A 14,977-nucleotide genomic window follows, 5' to 3' on the forward strand; every position below is an offset into this window, starting at 1 on the left:
AAATAAGCAAACCAAAACAATGAAATACTGCAGCACTTACCTGTCTGAGAGTGATAAATTGGAACCTTGCCATTTTCTTGGTTTGGGAGGTACACCTGTTATTGTGTAAACGCGTCCAGCATCAGGCTGTATCATGCTTGTTGACATAGTGTTTGTTGGATCCACGGCAGGATACAGAAGTTTCTCCGGGTCAAGTTGCTGAGCACAGTGTTCCTCTTCCGCTTTAGTTTCGACATGACGCCGACAGAACAGCTGCAGTTACAGAATACGCATATCAACTTTCACATCTCAGATAGTACAAGTGATATGATTGGCTACTTTAGAGAGCCATATTCTACAGTATGGCATCTGCTGTATGGCCCGCTAAATTTGAAATTCTGATGAAACATTTTTAGCCAGTTTTTCTTATTATTTATTTGAAAACTTGTAAAAGTACTTGAATCTTGTAAGCAACTACAATACTTCAAAAAGCCAGTAAGATTAATTAGTTTTTCAGTCTGTTCTGTAAGTTACAGATCCTCGTTTTTCCCATTAATTTATAGCCCACACCATAATTCAGCGGAAAAAACTTGGTCCACCACTTACAGCATGGACCACAAACTCGGTTAGTAAGAGGTATTTCCACCTCAACATCAATCTGAGTCATTACACATGGAGGAAGCCTGTGGTAACATGAACAGCAATCCAAAGTTTGCAGATTCAGGCCCAGAGCTGAGCACATTATATGGGAGTTGTTCCACAGGTAGCCCAGGCTTGATATATGAGTATCTGTACTGTACTACATGTATGTCATGCAAGAGTAGAAATATAAGAATTTGTATGCAGAAAATAGTTTATCTCAAAATCTAAAAAAAATATAAAAAATAGCTTACCTTGCTTCAGTCTTGTGTGTCTTTGTCTCTAGTACTGTTTCTGGATTGACTAAGAGCAATTTACCAGTAGGTGGTTTTTGTTCCTCTTCTTTTCCCTCTGTATATACTCCCAAGGTTGAGCACCGAGATGAAGCCACCGAATGGAATCACCAAAGGAAAAGGGCCATAAATTCACTCAAAAGGCTTCCATTGCCTTGAAATTCCACGAAGGTCACGGACAATACCTCCGCTACCCAATTGTCTTCTTCATTCAAGCCACTCGTACACTGAAATGGAATTATAAAGGGCCGCCAAACTCTGCAAACACTTGCTTTGAGAGCCATCCAATGAGGCTTTATTCACCAGCCGCGTTACTCAAACCGTTGGAAGATCGCTTAGCAACCCAGCCTAAGACTCACAATAATTTGGTCACCATTGTGCCCATAATGACCAATTGCGGATTGCTGGGTGATATTTCAATGGTTTGGAAAACGTGGGTTGTGAATAAAGCCTCATTCAATGGCTCTTGAAGCAAATGTTTGCAGAGTTTGGCGGCCCTTAATTCCTTCTCAGGGTACAAGTGGCTTGAATGAAGAAGACAAATTGTTAGCAAAGGTCTCATCCGTGATCTACGTACGTGGAATTTCGAGGTGATTGAAGCCTTGGGAGCGAATTTATGTCCCTTTTCCTTCAGTGATTCTGTTCGGCGCCTTCCATTCGTCTTGATGCCCAACCTTGGGAAAGAATATATAGAGGGAAAAGAAGAGGAACCAAAAACCACCCAAATCGCTCTTAATTGACCCAGAAACCATACCAGAGACGAAGACACACAAGACTGAAGCAAGGTAACTAGCTTTTTTACAATTTAAATCATAAATATTTTTTGGAATTTTGAGAAAAACCGTTTTCTCTATACAAATCCTTATATGTGACCCTATTTAGGAAAACCAGGCTTGATGAAAATTGTGTTGAGCTGTAATTTTACAGCAATGCATTTGGAAACGTTGAAATGCATTCAGGAACATTGTCAGTGCATTTTTTAAAGTTAATTAAATTTGTAATGTTCCTCAACAAAAATAGAAAACGTTCAATACCACTAAAAAATCATTTCAAAACATTCAGAAAACGTTTATAAACATTGATAATACATGTACATTTCTCCAAAGCATCATTTTTGCTGTATTAGGAAACAACTACAATTATTAAACATTCTAACAGTGTCAATGACTGATTGTCACAAGCAGAATTCAGCTGTGTCCTTCTACAACTTAGTACAGCCTCTTAAAAAAAAAATTTGCAGAGAAAAATGTCTCAGGATTAGATCCAAGAAATCAAAAACCCGTTTGGATTTTCATGTAGTAATTTGTTTCTTTATGCACAGCAAAAGAGGGTGAAGAAGGAGTGAACTGAATTTGATCTGAAGACACAAGGTCAAGTGTTACGTTACGCTTTATGTGACGGCCTTGTGTATTTGTATCATACCTTGTTTGAAAGTTCCCCAAAAATGAAAAGATAAAAGATATGTGATACAAGCCTCCGATTGATATATATGACTTTCCAGCTAAGATGAGTTATAATACTTTCCTTATTCCAGAGTTTAGAGGATGCCGGCTTCTATGGTGGGCGATTTGACGGCCCGTTTAACATTCTCTGTTCAGTCTGGAAATTAGCACCGACAAACAAACACCTGCCAGCAATTGCAGCTATAAACTATTATTTGCCATTAATTGCAAATAACCTTTAATAATTTTCTAAAATTTGAACAAACCCATAGATGAATAGTCAATGGAGTGCTTCCTAAACGACGGGACTCTATCTCTCGCTAAATCAGGTTGAAATAAAAACAGCCTGAAACTCTGAGCGTGAAATTTACATACTGAATAAATTGAAATGCAAATTGTTGCTCTCATGACAAGACCCAAGTGATACAAATGGGTGATTTGTTACCAAGATTGAATGACTGAAAAAAATGGCTACAATGTTTGCTAAATGACCGGACTCTCGCAAAAGGTAGTTTAAATGAAAACACTGAATAATTAAATTCTCAGATACCAAGTTTTTACAAGGGTCTTCAAAAACTCATTAATAATTCATAAGCCCATTGACCTATCAAATTGCTGATAATACATCACGTGTAGTGACTTTATGTCGATAAATCTGATCCTTATTAGTATGCGGTATCAGATATAAAGTCACTGCACGTGACTTATGAATAATAATTAATTATCAACATGCAACTGACACAACAAATGGTGGGTGCATATTTAATGTTGTTTCAACTAATTTCACACGCAGTAAACTGACTTTTAAACAAAATTAATGGTACAGTTGTTAAATACAGATCTGGAAAAATTCTCTACACCATTAGTACAGTAATCTCTTAATTTCCTCTCTTCCTCTGCATTTTTATGCCTCCGAAAAGCGCTGGAACAGGACGCCATGTCCTCTTCAGTTAGTAGAAGAAAAGTTCAAAACATGTGTGAGATTTGATTTTCTTGCATACTAATTTAAACCAAAAATGTTTTTCTCATATGCAAATTTCCAACATTCACAAAAGCATAATTGTTATGAAATCTATTGACACACGCTTTTTCAGGAATGTTTTTGAAGCTGTTCAAAAAACTTGCAGCACGTGTTTCATCGGGTCTAAAACCACTCGGCTGCGCCTCGTGGTGTTAAACCCTATAAAACACTCCTGCTCGTTTTTTAAACATTACTTGACAAACTGCGAGCCAGCAAGCCTTGCCAGCTAAGCATGCACTTTCGCCTCAAATTTTCGGGAAAGACGGTTAAAAGACTATGCCTAGCTTCATGAAAATTAAAAAGAACGAATTAATAACAAGCAATTAGAATTTTATAAGAATTAACTTCACACGACAATCATGAGAACCATAGCAAAATCTTCAGGGCCCATAGACCTTCCAAAATGGCCGTTTAAATATCCATTTGTTTTTATTCACATTAGCCCTTGATGCCTCGTTCTTTAGCTGAAAATTCAAAAAAATATTTTGCCTTGAACGAGGCATCAAGGTCTAATTTAAATAAAAACAAAAGAATACCTAAATGGCAGCCATTTTGGAATAAGGTGCATTGTCACGCAAATGTGTATGGATCCTCACTTCAGCTTTTAGGAAAGTCAATTAAAATGTCAGTCGGGCTTCCCCTTGTGAGCAAACTAGGGAAATCTGTGTCTCAGCTTTCTGGATATCATTGTAGAAAGAAGTGACATGTTGGTAGTTCCCAATATATGCAAAGCGGAGTAATTTCAAGGTTCAAATGTGTCAATATTTATCATGACCAGTTGATAGTGGAAACGCCTTCAGAATTAACTTTTTCGATAAAAATGCTTGGAAACGTTGCCAATGCACTGAAAAACTGTGGAAAATCATTGTGAAACATTGCACAAAACTGCCAACGATCAATGGGAAACGTTACAAATGTGTTAAAAATCATTGGTGAATGTTAGAATGAAATGCATTCTCACGCAAATTTTATTAAGCCAGGTTTTCCCAAATACCCCTAGTCACATATTTCTACTCTACTTGCATAATATAGTACAGGGCTTGAAATTGCAACCAATAAAGGCGCGACTGAGTTTTTCCACAATATCTAGAGAAGTCGCAAATTTGCGACCTTTTTTTCACCTTTGCTCTTTCAAAAAACAAAAGGGTGAGCGGTTGCCGCTTTGCTGCTACTTTAAATTTGCTAAAATAAATAAATAAACGACAAAATTATTTTGTTTCTCACCATGAATTTTCTTTCAATCTGAAGATAGTGTAATTGTCGCATAATTTAGCTGCAATGTTACGTGCACAACTGCAAAACTCCATTCCTTTGATCATTCCCCATTTTCAGCCCTTTCTTTACACACAAGTATTGCAGGCTCATCTTTTGCTTTACTAAACCACTGACAACACAATGCAATGTGACAATTTATATATATAAAGTATTAAAATTTGCGAAATTGGGACTAATTTTTCTTATCTTGTTGTTAAATTGGATTTTTTTTGTTAATTACAAGCCCTGTAGTACAGTACAGATACTCATATGCAGAGCTTGGGCTACCTGTGGTTTTCTGGGTAGTCCTCACTTACATGTAAATGAAACTTTCACTCCCACAAAAGTATAAATATTTTTTAGAAGAAAATTTGCTGAACAATAATCCAATCAATAAAGAACTTGTATTTCAAGGAAATGAATTTTCAGAATTGCCTTTTTTTTAAATTTCCAGGCATGCAGTGTCATCTTGAAGAATAATTTATTTTTATTGTAACATGTTGCTTATATAGGCCACTTCGAAAAATACCATAATACTCTTTGCTTGTCCCCCCAAATTTTGAATAAGCATTGTTTCCAAAAACAATGCCTATGTAGAAGTTGGGCCGATAAACAAGGAGTATTATGGTATTTTCCAAAGTGGCCTATTTGTAAGGATACAAATAGCTTTTGTACAACAACAATTGGGCAACCATAACACAACACAGTTTTTAATAAAGAAATTCAAATTCAAACCACTTTTCCCTTGATTATTTCCTGCACCTTAAAGTTACTAGGGAGCTTTAGCAGCAATGAAGGCAACAATGAACAGTGATGATACCAAAACTAAATCAATCATTGAAACAAGTGCGCCACACGTGCATTTTGCACTTAAGCGCATTTCATACTACTCCTCTACAAATCAACAACCTGAACTTACAACATCTGAGGATAGAATGCCAACATAAAAATGAAAAAATTCAATCTTTCATTCTCCATAATAATTAACATTTACTTCTGCAGACATCAACATTGATATGCAGTTGTAGTGTTCTTCACTCACATTGTTTGTCTTGTACATTATAAAAACAATCCCAAATCGTTATGATTGCAGAACTGTTCATTTTGAAAATTACATAGTGTTGCCATCATAGTTGCTCAGTAACTGTTTTTGTTGTTGGATTTCCTGTTACTTACCAAGCACACAATAGCCAGAAAGATAAGTATGACAGTCACCCCAGCCACCACTGCTACTGGGAACCACATTTCCTGATAAACAGCTAGATCTATCTCAGGAGTATTCTATAAATTGCAACAAAATGGTCTTCTAAGAACGAGAGAATAAATAGCAAAATTTAACATATTGACTCCTGAGAGTGAGACTCAACGTCAGATGATTCTCATCTGGGAACATCATAGGGTGTTTGAGGCATCAATGGGTTAACAGAGCTCAAGAACTTCAAGAAGCCATCTTGGTCAATGCACGGCTGACACAATACCTTCGTAGTTTATACTGAATGAAAGAAATGTATAGTTGTATCCTGTTGATCGAAGCCTCCTTGGTGACTATAAAGTGACAACTGCTTAAATTGTCCAGTTACGTGCAAGGACCACTCTGTTCTTTCATCTAAAATCTGCACTTCAAAATAATTATATATTTCTTTCATTCGTCAGTCCCTTCACGGGAACACATGAGTCCTGAACAAATTGACCTGCTCCCAACTGTCTGCATGGCTTCATAGCTCAGTTGGTAGCGCATTGCACCAGCATTACAGAGGTCATTGGTTCAAATCCAATTGAAGCCATCTGAATTTTTCAGGTGTCTATCAAGTAGCAATTGCTTAAATTGTCCAGTTAAGTGCAAGAATCACTCAGCTCTTTCAAAGTTTATACTCTTACCCACCTTGGTCTTTGTTCTAGTATGCCATTTAACCAATAGTAACTGACATTAACGATGAAATGATATATGAAATGGATCATATATGAATTGCGGATATGAAATCAAGTGAAGCTATGATCCTCGCAGCTACATGTATGAACGCAATTTTTGCCATTGCGTAAAGAAGCCTGAAAATTTCATGACTTCAACAGAGTTTGAACCTGTGACCTCACAATACCGATGTGAGGCTCTAACCAACTGAGCTAAGAAGCCACTGACGTTGGGAGCTGGTCATTTGTGGGTTCCAATGTTCCCATGAGGCAATGATCTTGTTACTTTTTAAAACCATGCATCACATATGTGGCCTGTCAAACGCTTTCTAGGTAAGGGATCCGGAGGTATAGAATTAAAGCAAATGTTCATGGTTACATGGCCTCTGAAATCAATGCAACAAGAATGGTTTAACCCATTGACTCCTGGGGGTTCCCCATTGATGAGTAGCATTAGACAGAGCCTGAAAATAATAATTATGGCAGACCTGTTTAGGCCAGTTTAGGGGTGAATGGGTTAAAAGAGGAAAGGAATAGGAACTTTATTTAAGTGTCTCTTCTGGATTACCTTATGTGTCAGCCATTTTAACAAGTAACATTAGATGCACTCTGGAGAAAGAGGTAATATATCAGTTTTGTACTCAAGATCTTTACCTTAACTCCATAAGCAGTAACATTAAATTCTTTTAAAAATGGCTGCATGTTTGGACTATCAAGAGTCCTAATCATTTTGTCCGCTGGTATGAATACATTAGGCTCCCATTCAGATCCCATGGCCTGTGCCATGTTTTTCTCACAGTACAGCTCCACTTGAATCCTCTTGACAGAAATCTGTACATTGAGATAAAAAACATTGAAAAAACATATCGGTACAGCAACACCCAAGCTAAGCGTGTGATTCACCTCACTATAAATAAGACATTACTCACTGATGTGGACGTCTATATCCAAACTAAAAAGAAAGCTGATTATTTTTTTACACTTAATTGAGACTGAATAAAAACGGGAGAAATGAAACTCCAGACGATGAAGACAATATTACTTATTGCCTTCTTCATCTTAGCGACTGTTGCTTCATCAGGGGAGTCAGGGTGGTTTAGTGGTTATCAACAGCGCCTCTGCGACCTGAGTTCAACCCTGGCATCGAGGTACTATGTGGGCTGAGTTTCAGTTGCTGACTGAGGGTTTTTCTCCAGGTACTCCGGTTTTCCTCCCTCATCAAAATCGACTCTAGATCAATAACATCTGGCCGGATACCCTCGTTTAGGCATAACCTCTGGTATCTCTCCCTTTCATTGTATTGAATGAATAAAAGTTGGTATATTATTATTATTATTATTATCACATGAGTATGTGTGGTAGTTCAATTTCATCTTGGTTTAAAATTTTTCAAACCAGTTCAATTTTGATTTTTCTTTTTCCAAATAAAATTTATAGTAACATAATCTGAAACAAAGGAAAATCAAAATTGAACTGGTTGGAAAAATGTTAAATTTGAAACGTTCAAACATATGTACAGTACTTACTGGGAACACATGAAGAATCACACAGCCTTGATCATGAAGATGCAAGCTCTTTGACAGGATAGAAGTAAAATGGTTTCTTGATGTTTCACTGAAGTTCTTCAGTCCAGTGGCTATGTTCTGTAATAAGAACCACCTTTTAGAAAAAATATTATTTTATATCATGTTCATTCTTTTCTTAACCTTTTATCACTTATGTCCAGAAATGCAAGCAATTAGATGCCCAATTTTGATATCCAACACGAAGTGTCCCTTTTCAATCCAAGCATTTCCTACCTATTTCTAACAGGGCTTCTGATAGGATGCCGAAAAAAATTAAAGATTATGCGGAAAATTTTGGCCATATTATGCGTAAACATGCGTTGATTATGTGGAAATTACACCAGATTATGCGAAATTCAAACAATTTATAGAACTAATAATTAGGCCAGTTCAATGTATTTACATGCTTATGGTAAATCAGGACTCGAAATTGCGACCAATACAGTCGCATTTACGACTGATTTTTTTTCCTTTGCGATATCGCCAATTTGCGACCAGCTTTCACCGCGGTGGCCTCATGGTTAGTGCGCTCGACTCCGGATCGAGTGATCCGGGTTCGGGGCCTGGCCGGGGACATTGCTTTGTGTTCTTGGGCAAGACACTTTACTCTCACGGTGCCTCTCTCCACCCAGGTGTATAAATGGGTACCGGCGTAATGCTGGGGTTAACCCTGCGATGGACTAGCATCCCATTCAGGGGGGAGTATAAATACTCCTAGTCGCTTAATGCTACTGAAACCGGAGATAAGCGCCGGCCTGATGGGCCTTCTGGCTCGTAAGCAGTGACTTTTTTTCTTTTTCACCGTTAAAATAAAAGGGTTAGTAATCGGCATTTTGCCGAAACTTTTGCTTAAATAAATAAAGCGCAAAAAAAATATTTTGTTTCTCATCATGAATTTTGTTTCAACTTGGAGATATGGAGCAAAATTGTGATGTGGTTCAACCACAATCCATTCCCTTGATCATTCACCATTAATTTTCAGTGGTTTTTTACACATACATATTGTGGGCTGCTATTTTGTTTTGTACAACTTCATCGCAATGATTCTCCCTACTTTTACAAATGATCAATTTAATTTGCTACTATAACTTTCAGCCAAATTTTCATACCTTGTTGCATCCTTTTTAAAATGTTAGAGCCTAGGGTATCTTATGAAAACGGTTTAACTAGAGTCCAGGCTCATTGCCGAAAAATGCGTAGAAACGGCTTACAAACTTTCATCTTGCAAAAGAAATGGCGTGTTTTCTTCAATGTTCAGGAAAATAATCTCTTTGGCTTTTGTGTTTGTGAGGATGGTAGGCAGCTGCTTTATCACTAATATCAGGCATTTCTTCAGCTTTATGCGGTAAATATCGTAATTATGTGGAGGATGCAGATTTTAGGGAATTATGCGGATCCGCATCGCCGCATCCTGTCAGATGCCATGTTCTAACAATAAGGTTCTTTTTAGGTCACAGTAAACGCAGCTGTTTATCCTTAATAATATTGAGGAGTAGCATTTGGGAGACACTTTACGACGTTAAAGGCAATTTTACTGTCATGCGAGTAAAATGTAGTTAATGGATCACAATGCTATTATCTGTACCCCTTTCACGGCGGCTTTGTTTTCAATGTAGCGATTGTGCTGTCTAGTTGCCAAGGTCAACAAACACTAAAGATTTATTGCATTCTATCTTCAAACTTTTTGCGGGATACTACAATCCATGGCATTGGCCCATTTTCAAAGTTCTATTCACAGCTTTAGAAGAGTTGACATGTGTAACAATACATTCGCTTGTAGTACAGTCCTTCCGACTGGCTATGCCAGCAGACATTTGTCTAGCTAGAAAAAGCATAAGAAAACTATTTAGAGGTCACTTATGTTCTGCTGTTCAGCGCAGTTAGCACGCTACATATTATTGATTTACTTTGTGATGCTTTAATATTGAAATCTGTCTGTATCTTAACTACTTCCATTTTTGGACATTATTTAAAGTGCCTCCAATTGGCGAGTAAAATTGTCTGGCATTAGCTAGAGTAAAATCTATTAGTCACTTTCACATTGAGAAGGGTTAAACAAAGATAAATCATCTGTACATATTTGAAATCTGCAGAAATTTTCAGTAGTGGTGAAGGCAATACCATGGGCCAAACATTAATCAGTGTTTTCAGGTGAACACTACAGTTAAGTTAGAAAGAATGTAACAGCTGAATCTCCTGAGACACAAAGGAAGAAATATAGCAGTCTTTAAAGTAAAAACATTTTGATGATGGGTTAACTGAAAGAATAATTATAATTTGGCTGAGTGTTAAATCGCTGCAAAAAAAATTATTGCTTTCTAATGACAAGAACCACCCTCATAACCTAACGTCGTCCCACCTTTATCGTGTGGTATTCTTAATCAATATTTTAACCCTTTCATACCTGAACCTGCCATACCTAGTATTTTTCTCTGTCGAATGCCAGATGATTTTACCTGTCAATGGGGAACCCCCAGGAGGCAATAGGTTAAACGGTTATACTATGTACTTAGTGATTAACAATAACTTCCTAGGTACATTATATTTTGCATTAAAAAACAGTGTTAACCATTCACACCTCAAATGCCGGCCCCCCCAATGACGTGTGAAATCGTCTGGAGTTAGACAGAGTAAAATCTAATAAGTGTCACTCTCAGGGGCCAATGGGTTAAAGCATTGAACATTTTCTCACACCAGCAGGTGCTGTCATTGGCCGTTTTTATACTAGAAACGCATAATACGTCCAGATGAATTATGCGTCGCTCTTGTCATCCGTCTAGTGTAAAGATGGGACAAACTATATGACACATAATTCGTCTGGGACAAACTTGATCAAACATTTTTTCTGCGTCTGTTAAATTCATCTAGTATAAAGACAGGCACAAGACACATAATGCGTCTGGATGAGCTTTCCAGAAAAGTGCGTCTTCAAAGACACACCAAAGTTGATACCTGAGGCGTCCAGACACATTATGCGTCTTGTGCCCGTCTTGATACTAGAAGAATTTAACAGATGCAGAAAAATTGTTTGCCCAAGTTCGTCCCGGACAACTTATGCGTCTCTAGAATAAAAACGGCCATTGGCTACTTTAAGGTCATGTGACATCCCATAATAAATAATAATAGCCTTTGTAGCTGGCGGAATATTTCATTGCAGGATTATCTAAACATTCGAGTGTAAGATGGTTTTGGCACTGGTGGGCCGCGACTGGCATGGGGACTAGTACTTTTGAAATCCCACCTGCTACAATTCTTGGGTATTTTGAATAGTCCGTCCACTGGTGGACAGGAAATTTGGATTGGCCAAGAGGAGATAATCTGTCAATCAAATATATTTTATTTGGCCCAAGAGAATTTTGTAGAATAAAGGAAAACATTGGGAAAGCATTGAATTTGTTTGGAATCCTTGTAATATTTTGGAACTCACCAATGCACATATTTCCTAACACAGAGTCCAAATTCTTAGCGTATGTTTGGAAGTTGAAATATTTAATTTACCCAGTTCTCCAGTTTTTTTTTTTAAGAAACATGGCAGTGTCATCAAACTACTGTGTATCAACTCTGATTTTTTAGGATTTATGATAACCACTTTAAATTTCCACCAAGGGAAATCTGTTCTGATCACTTTCTAGTTTTATTGGCATTTAAGGCCCTTGATTCTTTGAGACAAATCATCATTTGTCGCACAACAGTGTTTTTCAAACCCTTTCGTTGACTTGGGACTTCGATCAGGAGAGGATACAGTGGTTGTGTGGTTTCCAAGGTCCTCTTTCCACGTAGCTTTGCCAAAACAAACTCGTAGAATTTCTGGTAGAGACGCCAGCTTTTCAAAGTTCAAACCAATACATGAAAAAACGTTTTGCCAGCATGACCAGATGGCTTAAAGGGGCTAGGTCACGCTATTTTAGGTAATTTTGTTTAATTTTGTTAATTATGAGCTCTAAACGTCAAATTGCCAGAGCAAGAGTCTTTCATTTCCAAAATCACGGCCACATAACAACTGAGAATGATTTTCCAGCTGTGTAAATGACATTTTGATATAGACTGATATAAATTTGAAACAAGGTGGGCTGACGTTTTTCAAATTTACCCCAATTCAATCCATTTCAATCCTCTCCAGTTTTGTCCATCCATGTCCCTTCTTGGCTTCCCTGTGTTTTGTTAGAGTTCTTCTATAGTTTTGAACAGTTACTTTGGTATTTTAGTTAATTCTATGACCATTCGATGAGTGCTGAATTGCCTAAAATTGCGTGACCTAGCCCCTTTAATTAAAGGAATTTTAATGCAGTAGAGAAATAGAATGATTTCTTAACTCGTCAAATTTTTGCTTCAGATTACAGCCACACAACCTGCAATAGTCATTTGAGCCCTCTTACTTCATCTTTCAACCTTTTGCAGGCTTTGTTTTCTAATGTCTCTATGCTCTATCAATTCTACCGCATTACTTGGCAAGAGTCCTTTTATTATCGTTCGTGCCTTTTCTCTTGTTCCCACAAGGGTCGCATTAAAACCCTCTCTCTGATTGGGTGATCAACCAAGATGACAAAAGTGGGCGGCATTCAAAAATTGCAGCAAATGTGGCAGGCAAGATTTTCAATCGCTGCCAAACACAACAACACAACCATTGATTTACTCCTGCGGTAAATGTTCCGCCAGCTGCACGGGCTAAAATAATAATTGACCACATGACCGTTGACCGTAGGGAGGATCCTATAGACCTCTTTCATAATGACTGCCAAATAAAATGTTCTTTTGTTTTAATGCTAATGAGCCTTCCTAGCCTCGCTACAAGAAGCAACTTTTAAAGAATGTTTGTTTCAAAATGAGGGTAGTGGGTCTAATTAACATAAATACAAAAGAATGTAAAAGTGCTTGCCATTTATGAAGTGGTCTATAAAAGAGCCTAATCCCAGATGTTCATGTGTCCCTCTTGATCCCTTTTAATACACAATGATCACTGGCTTATTTGTCAAGACCTAATTTGCTACTGCATTAAAAACCACAATGTGTATTACCCATAGATACACCATTGCCAACTGTTGCCTCAACAAATAAGGTTTGACTTTATTTTCATTTCTAGGACCACTCAAAAACTACCCTGCCTTTAAAGGACATGTATTAAAAATAGATGACAAAGAGCTTTCAGTTTGAAGACCAGAAGAACTTTGACGACAAAAGAAAAAATAAATGCCATAGCATGAGAAAAACTTGTTAAGATAAATCTTATCTGGGAAGAAAGTTCAACCTTGTTGCAGAATCCAGAGAAAAGATTGAAAAATAGAAATGCATTGCTTGTGTCAAGATACAAATTATGTTGTTTGTGCAATACAATCAGTGAAAACAGGAAGATCATGGGAGTTAATATATGGAAGACCAGGGCAGCTTATCTATTAACCCTCAAGTCAAGAGCTACTTCAAAGTTAATAAGCAGATTTTCATCAGTGGCATTATATGCTCAACATACTGTCAGGAAGATATGCAGTAAATTTTAAGGAACTAAGTTAAGTTTGAAGATATCCTTAATCTGATTCCACATCTGACAACCATGTTTTTATGTTAATCAAGCAAATATCAAGCACAGCTTGACTGACTACAAACACTGAGTGATCTCAATCAACAAATTTACCAACAAACATTAATTTTCTATTCTCTTACATCCAAAACTCTTCATTTACTTTGATCAAAACAAGGTGTCACACTGGTTCATAAAATTATTTTAAGACTTTAAAAATGTTAGAATTCCACGATAAATTTACATGTTAACAATTTGAGATTGGAGGAAATTATAAAACCCCCAAGGATTAAAGATAACGAGAGAAAAGATTGTAAGTCGAACGAAAAGAGAGTGACTTTCGTTTCCTTCAAAACTTAAGACTTTAAAATTGTTGCTATTATAACAAATTAATTCAAATCGTACATGAAACTATTATCGGTTGCAGGTGGATAGCTGATGAAAATAAGACTTAATGACAATGTATACTGAAACAAAATAATACAACCGGAGTAAAAAAAATCCGACTCAACCAGAAAAAGCGACAAGCAAATTTTCAACATGCAGTCACTTCCTGTCATTTTCAAATTTTGTCTAGACATTCGGAAAAAAAGGACCCCTGAAAGGGATCTTGTCCCTTGGCCAAATCTTAACTTGTACCAACAAATCTATCCCTGTGGTTAAAGAACTCTCCGCGAGAATTAAGCTTATTATTGCAACATCAAGGAAGCATCAACCATTTTTTACTAGCAAAAACCGATTTTATTTACAGTTTTAAACCTTCGCTAATTTATCAAACATCCCGGCAGCAACGCATGGCATAAAAAATTCAAAGGAACGAGGAACAACTTTTTTTAGACGTTCCGGTGTCGAAACAAGGAGATAAACTTGAATTAGCGAGTTTCGCATGTTATTGTTTGTGTGGCGGACGTCACGGAAATGGATTGTTCGGCGAACGAAACCCCATTAAAATCGAAGTGCACCTGAATTGGAGAACTGTGATCTATCACGCCAAAATAACTTGAGCGGGAAGGAACCGCGATTTTGCGATCTGACTCGAATTTAACCAAGGTGGTTAGGAAACGGTAGTTGCCGTAAAACGTGTCTAAAAAATGAAAATGCGATCTCTAACCTGTTAATATGACGCAATGTTCGCGTCAGAGGTATTTCGCGCGGTGAGGCCCCTTGAAATTCTTACTGTGACCCCAGCTGTCTTGAACCGCTACATCAAAATCCGTCAAAATTTCTGAGTTCATAACCGTTAAACCTGTCGAAAGATTCTGCAAGTCCCTAGTTATCCCCGTTTTTTGACTCTAAATTAACACCTAAATTTTTCAGACAGTAACAAAAATTATGTAAAAATAAACTGTAACTGATCGCATGAA

General features: G+C 37.2%; 1 protein-coding gene and 1 non-coding gene across 3 annotated transcripts in view; one reads left to right on the forward strand and one right to left on the reverse strand.

The window, feature by feature from the left end:
- The window catches only part of LOC138059782 (tyrosine-protein phosphatase non-receptor type 5-like), a 33,270-nt gene that overhangs the window by 11,535 nt on the left and 6,758 nt on the right, over nt 1–14,977 (reverse strand). For both annotated transcript variants that reach the window (XM_068905397.1, XM_068905396.1), the window contains 4 exons: nt 8,063–8,179; nt 7,191–7,367; nt 5,805–5,909; nt 41–252 (listed from right to left, as the gene is read on the reverse strand). In XM_068905397.1, coding sequence (XP_068761498.1) covers nt 41–252; nt 5,805–5,909; nt 7,191–7,322 — 449 coding nt within the window. In that variant the 5' untranslated portion in view covers nt 7,323–7,367; nt 8,063–8,179. The remainder of the gene's footprint in view (nt 1–40; nt 253–5,804; nt 5,910–7,190; nt 7,368–8,062; nt 8,180–14,977) is intronic.
- Trnaa-agc (transfer RNA alanine (anticodon AGC)) lies at nt 6,340–6,412 on the forward strand. The gene has a single exon. It is a non-coding gene; the product is annotated as a tRNA-Ala (tRNA).

Source organism: Montipora capricornis, chromosome 8 (assembly GCF_036669925.1).
Source record: "Montipora capricornis isolate CH-2021 chromosome 8, ASM3666992v2, whole genome shotgun sequence".
NCBI classification, from domain to species: domain Eukaryota; kingdom Metazoa; phylum Cnidaria; class Anthozoa; order Scleractinia; family Acroporidae; genus Montipora; species Montipora capricornis.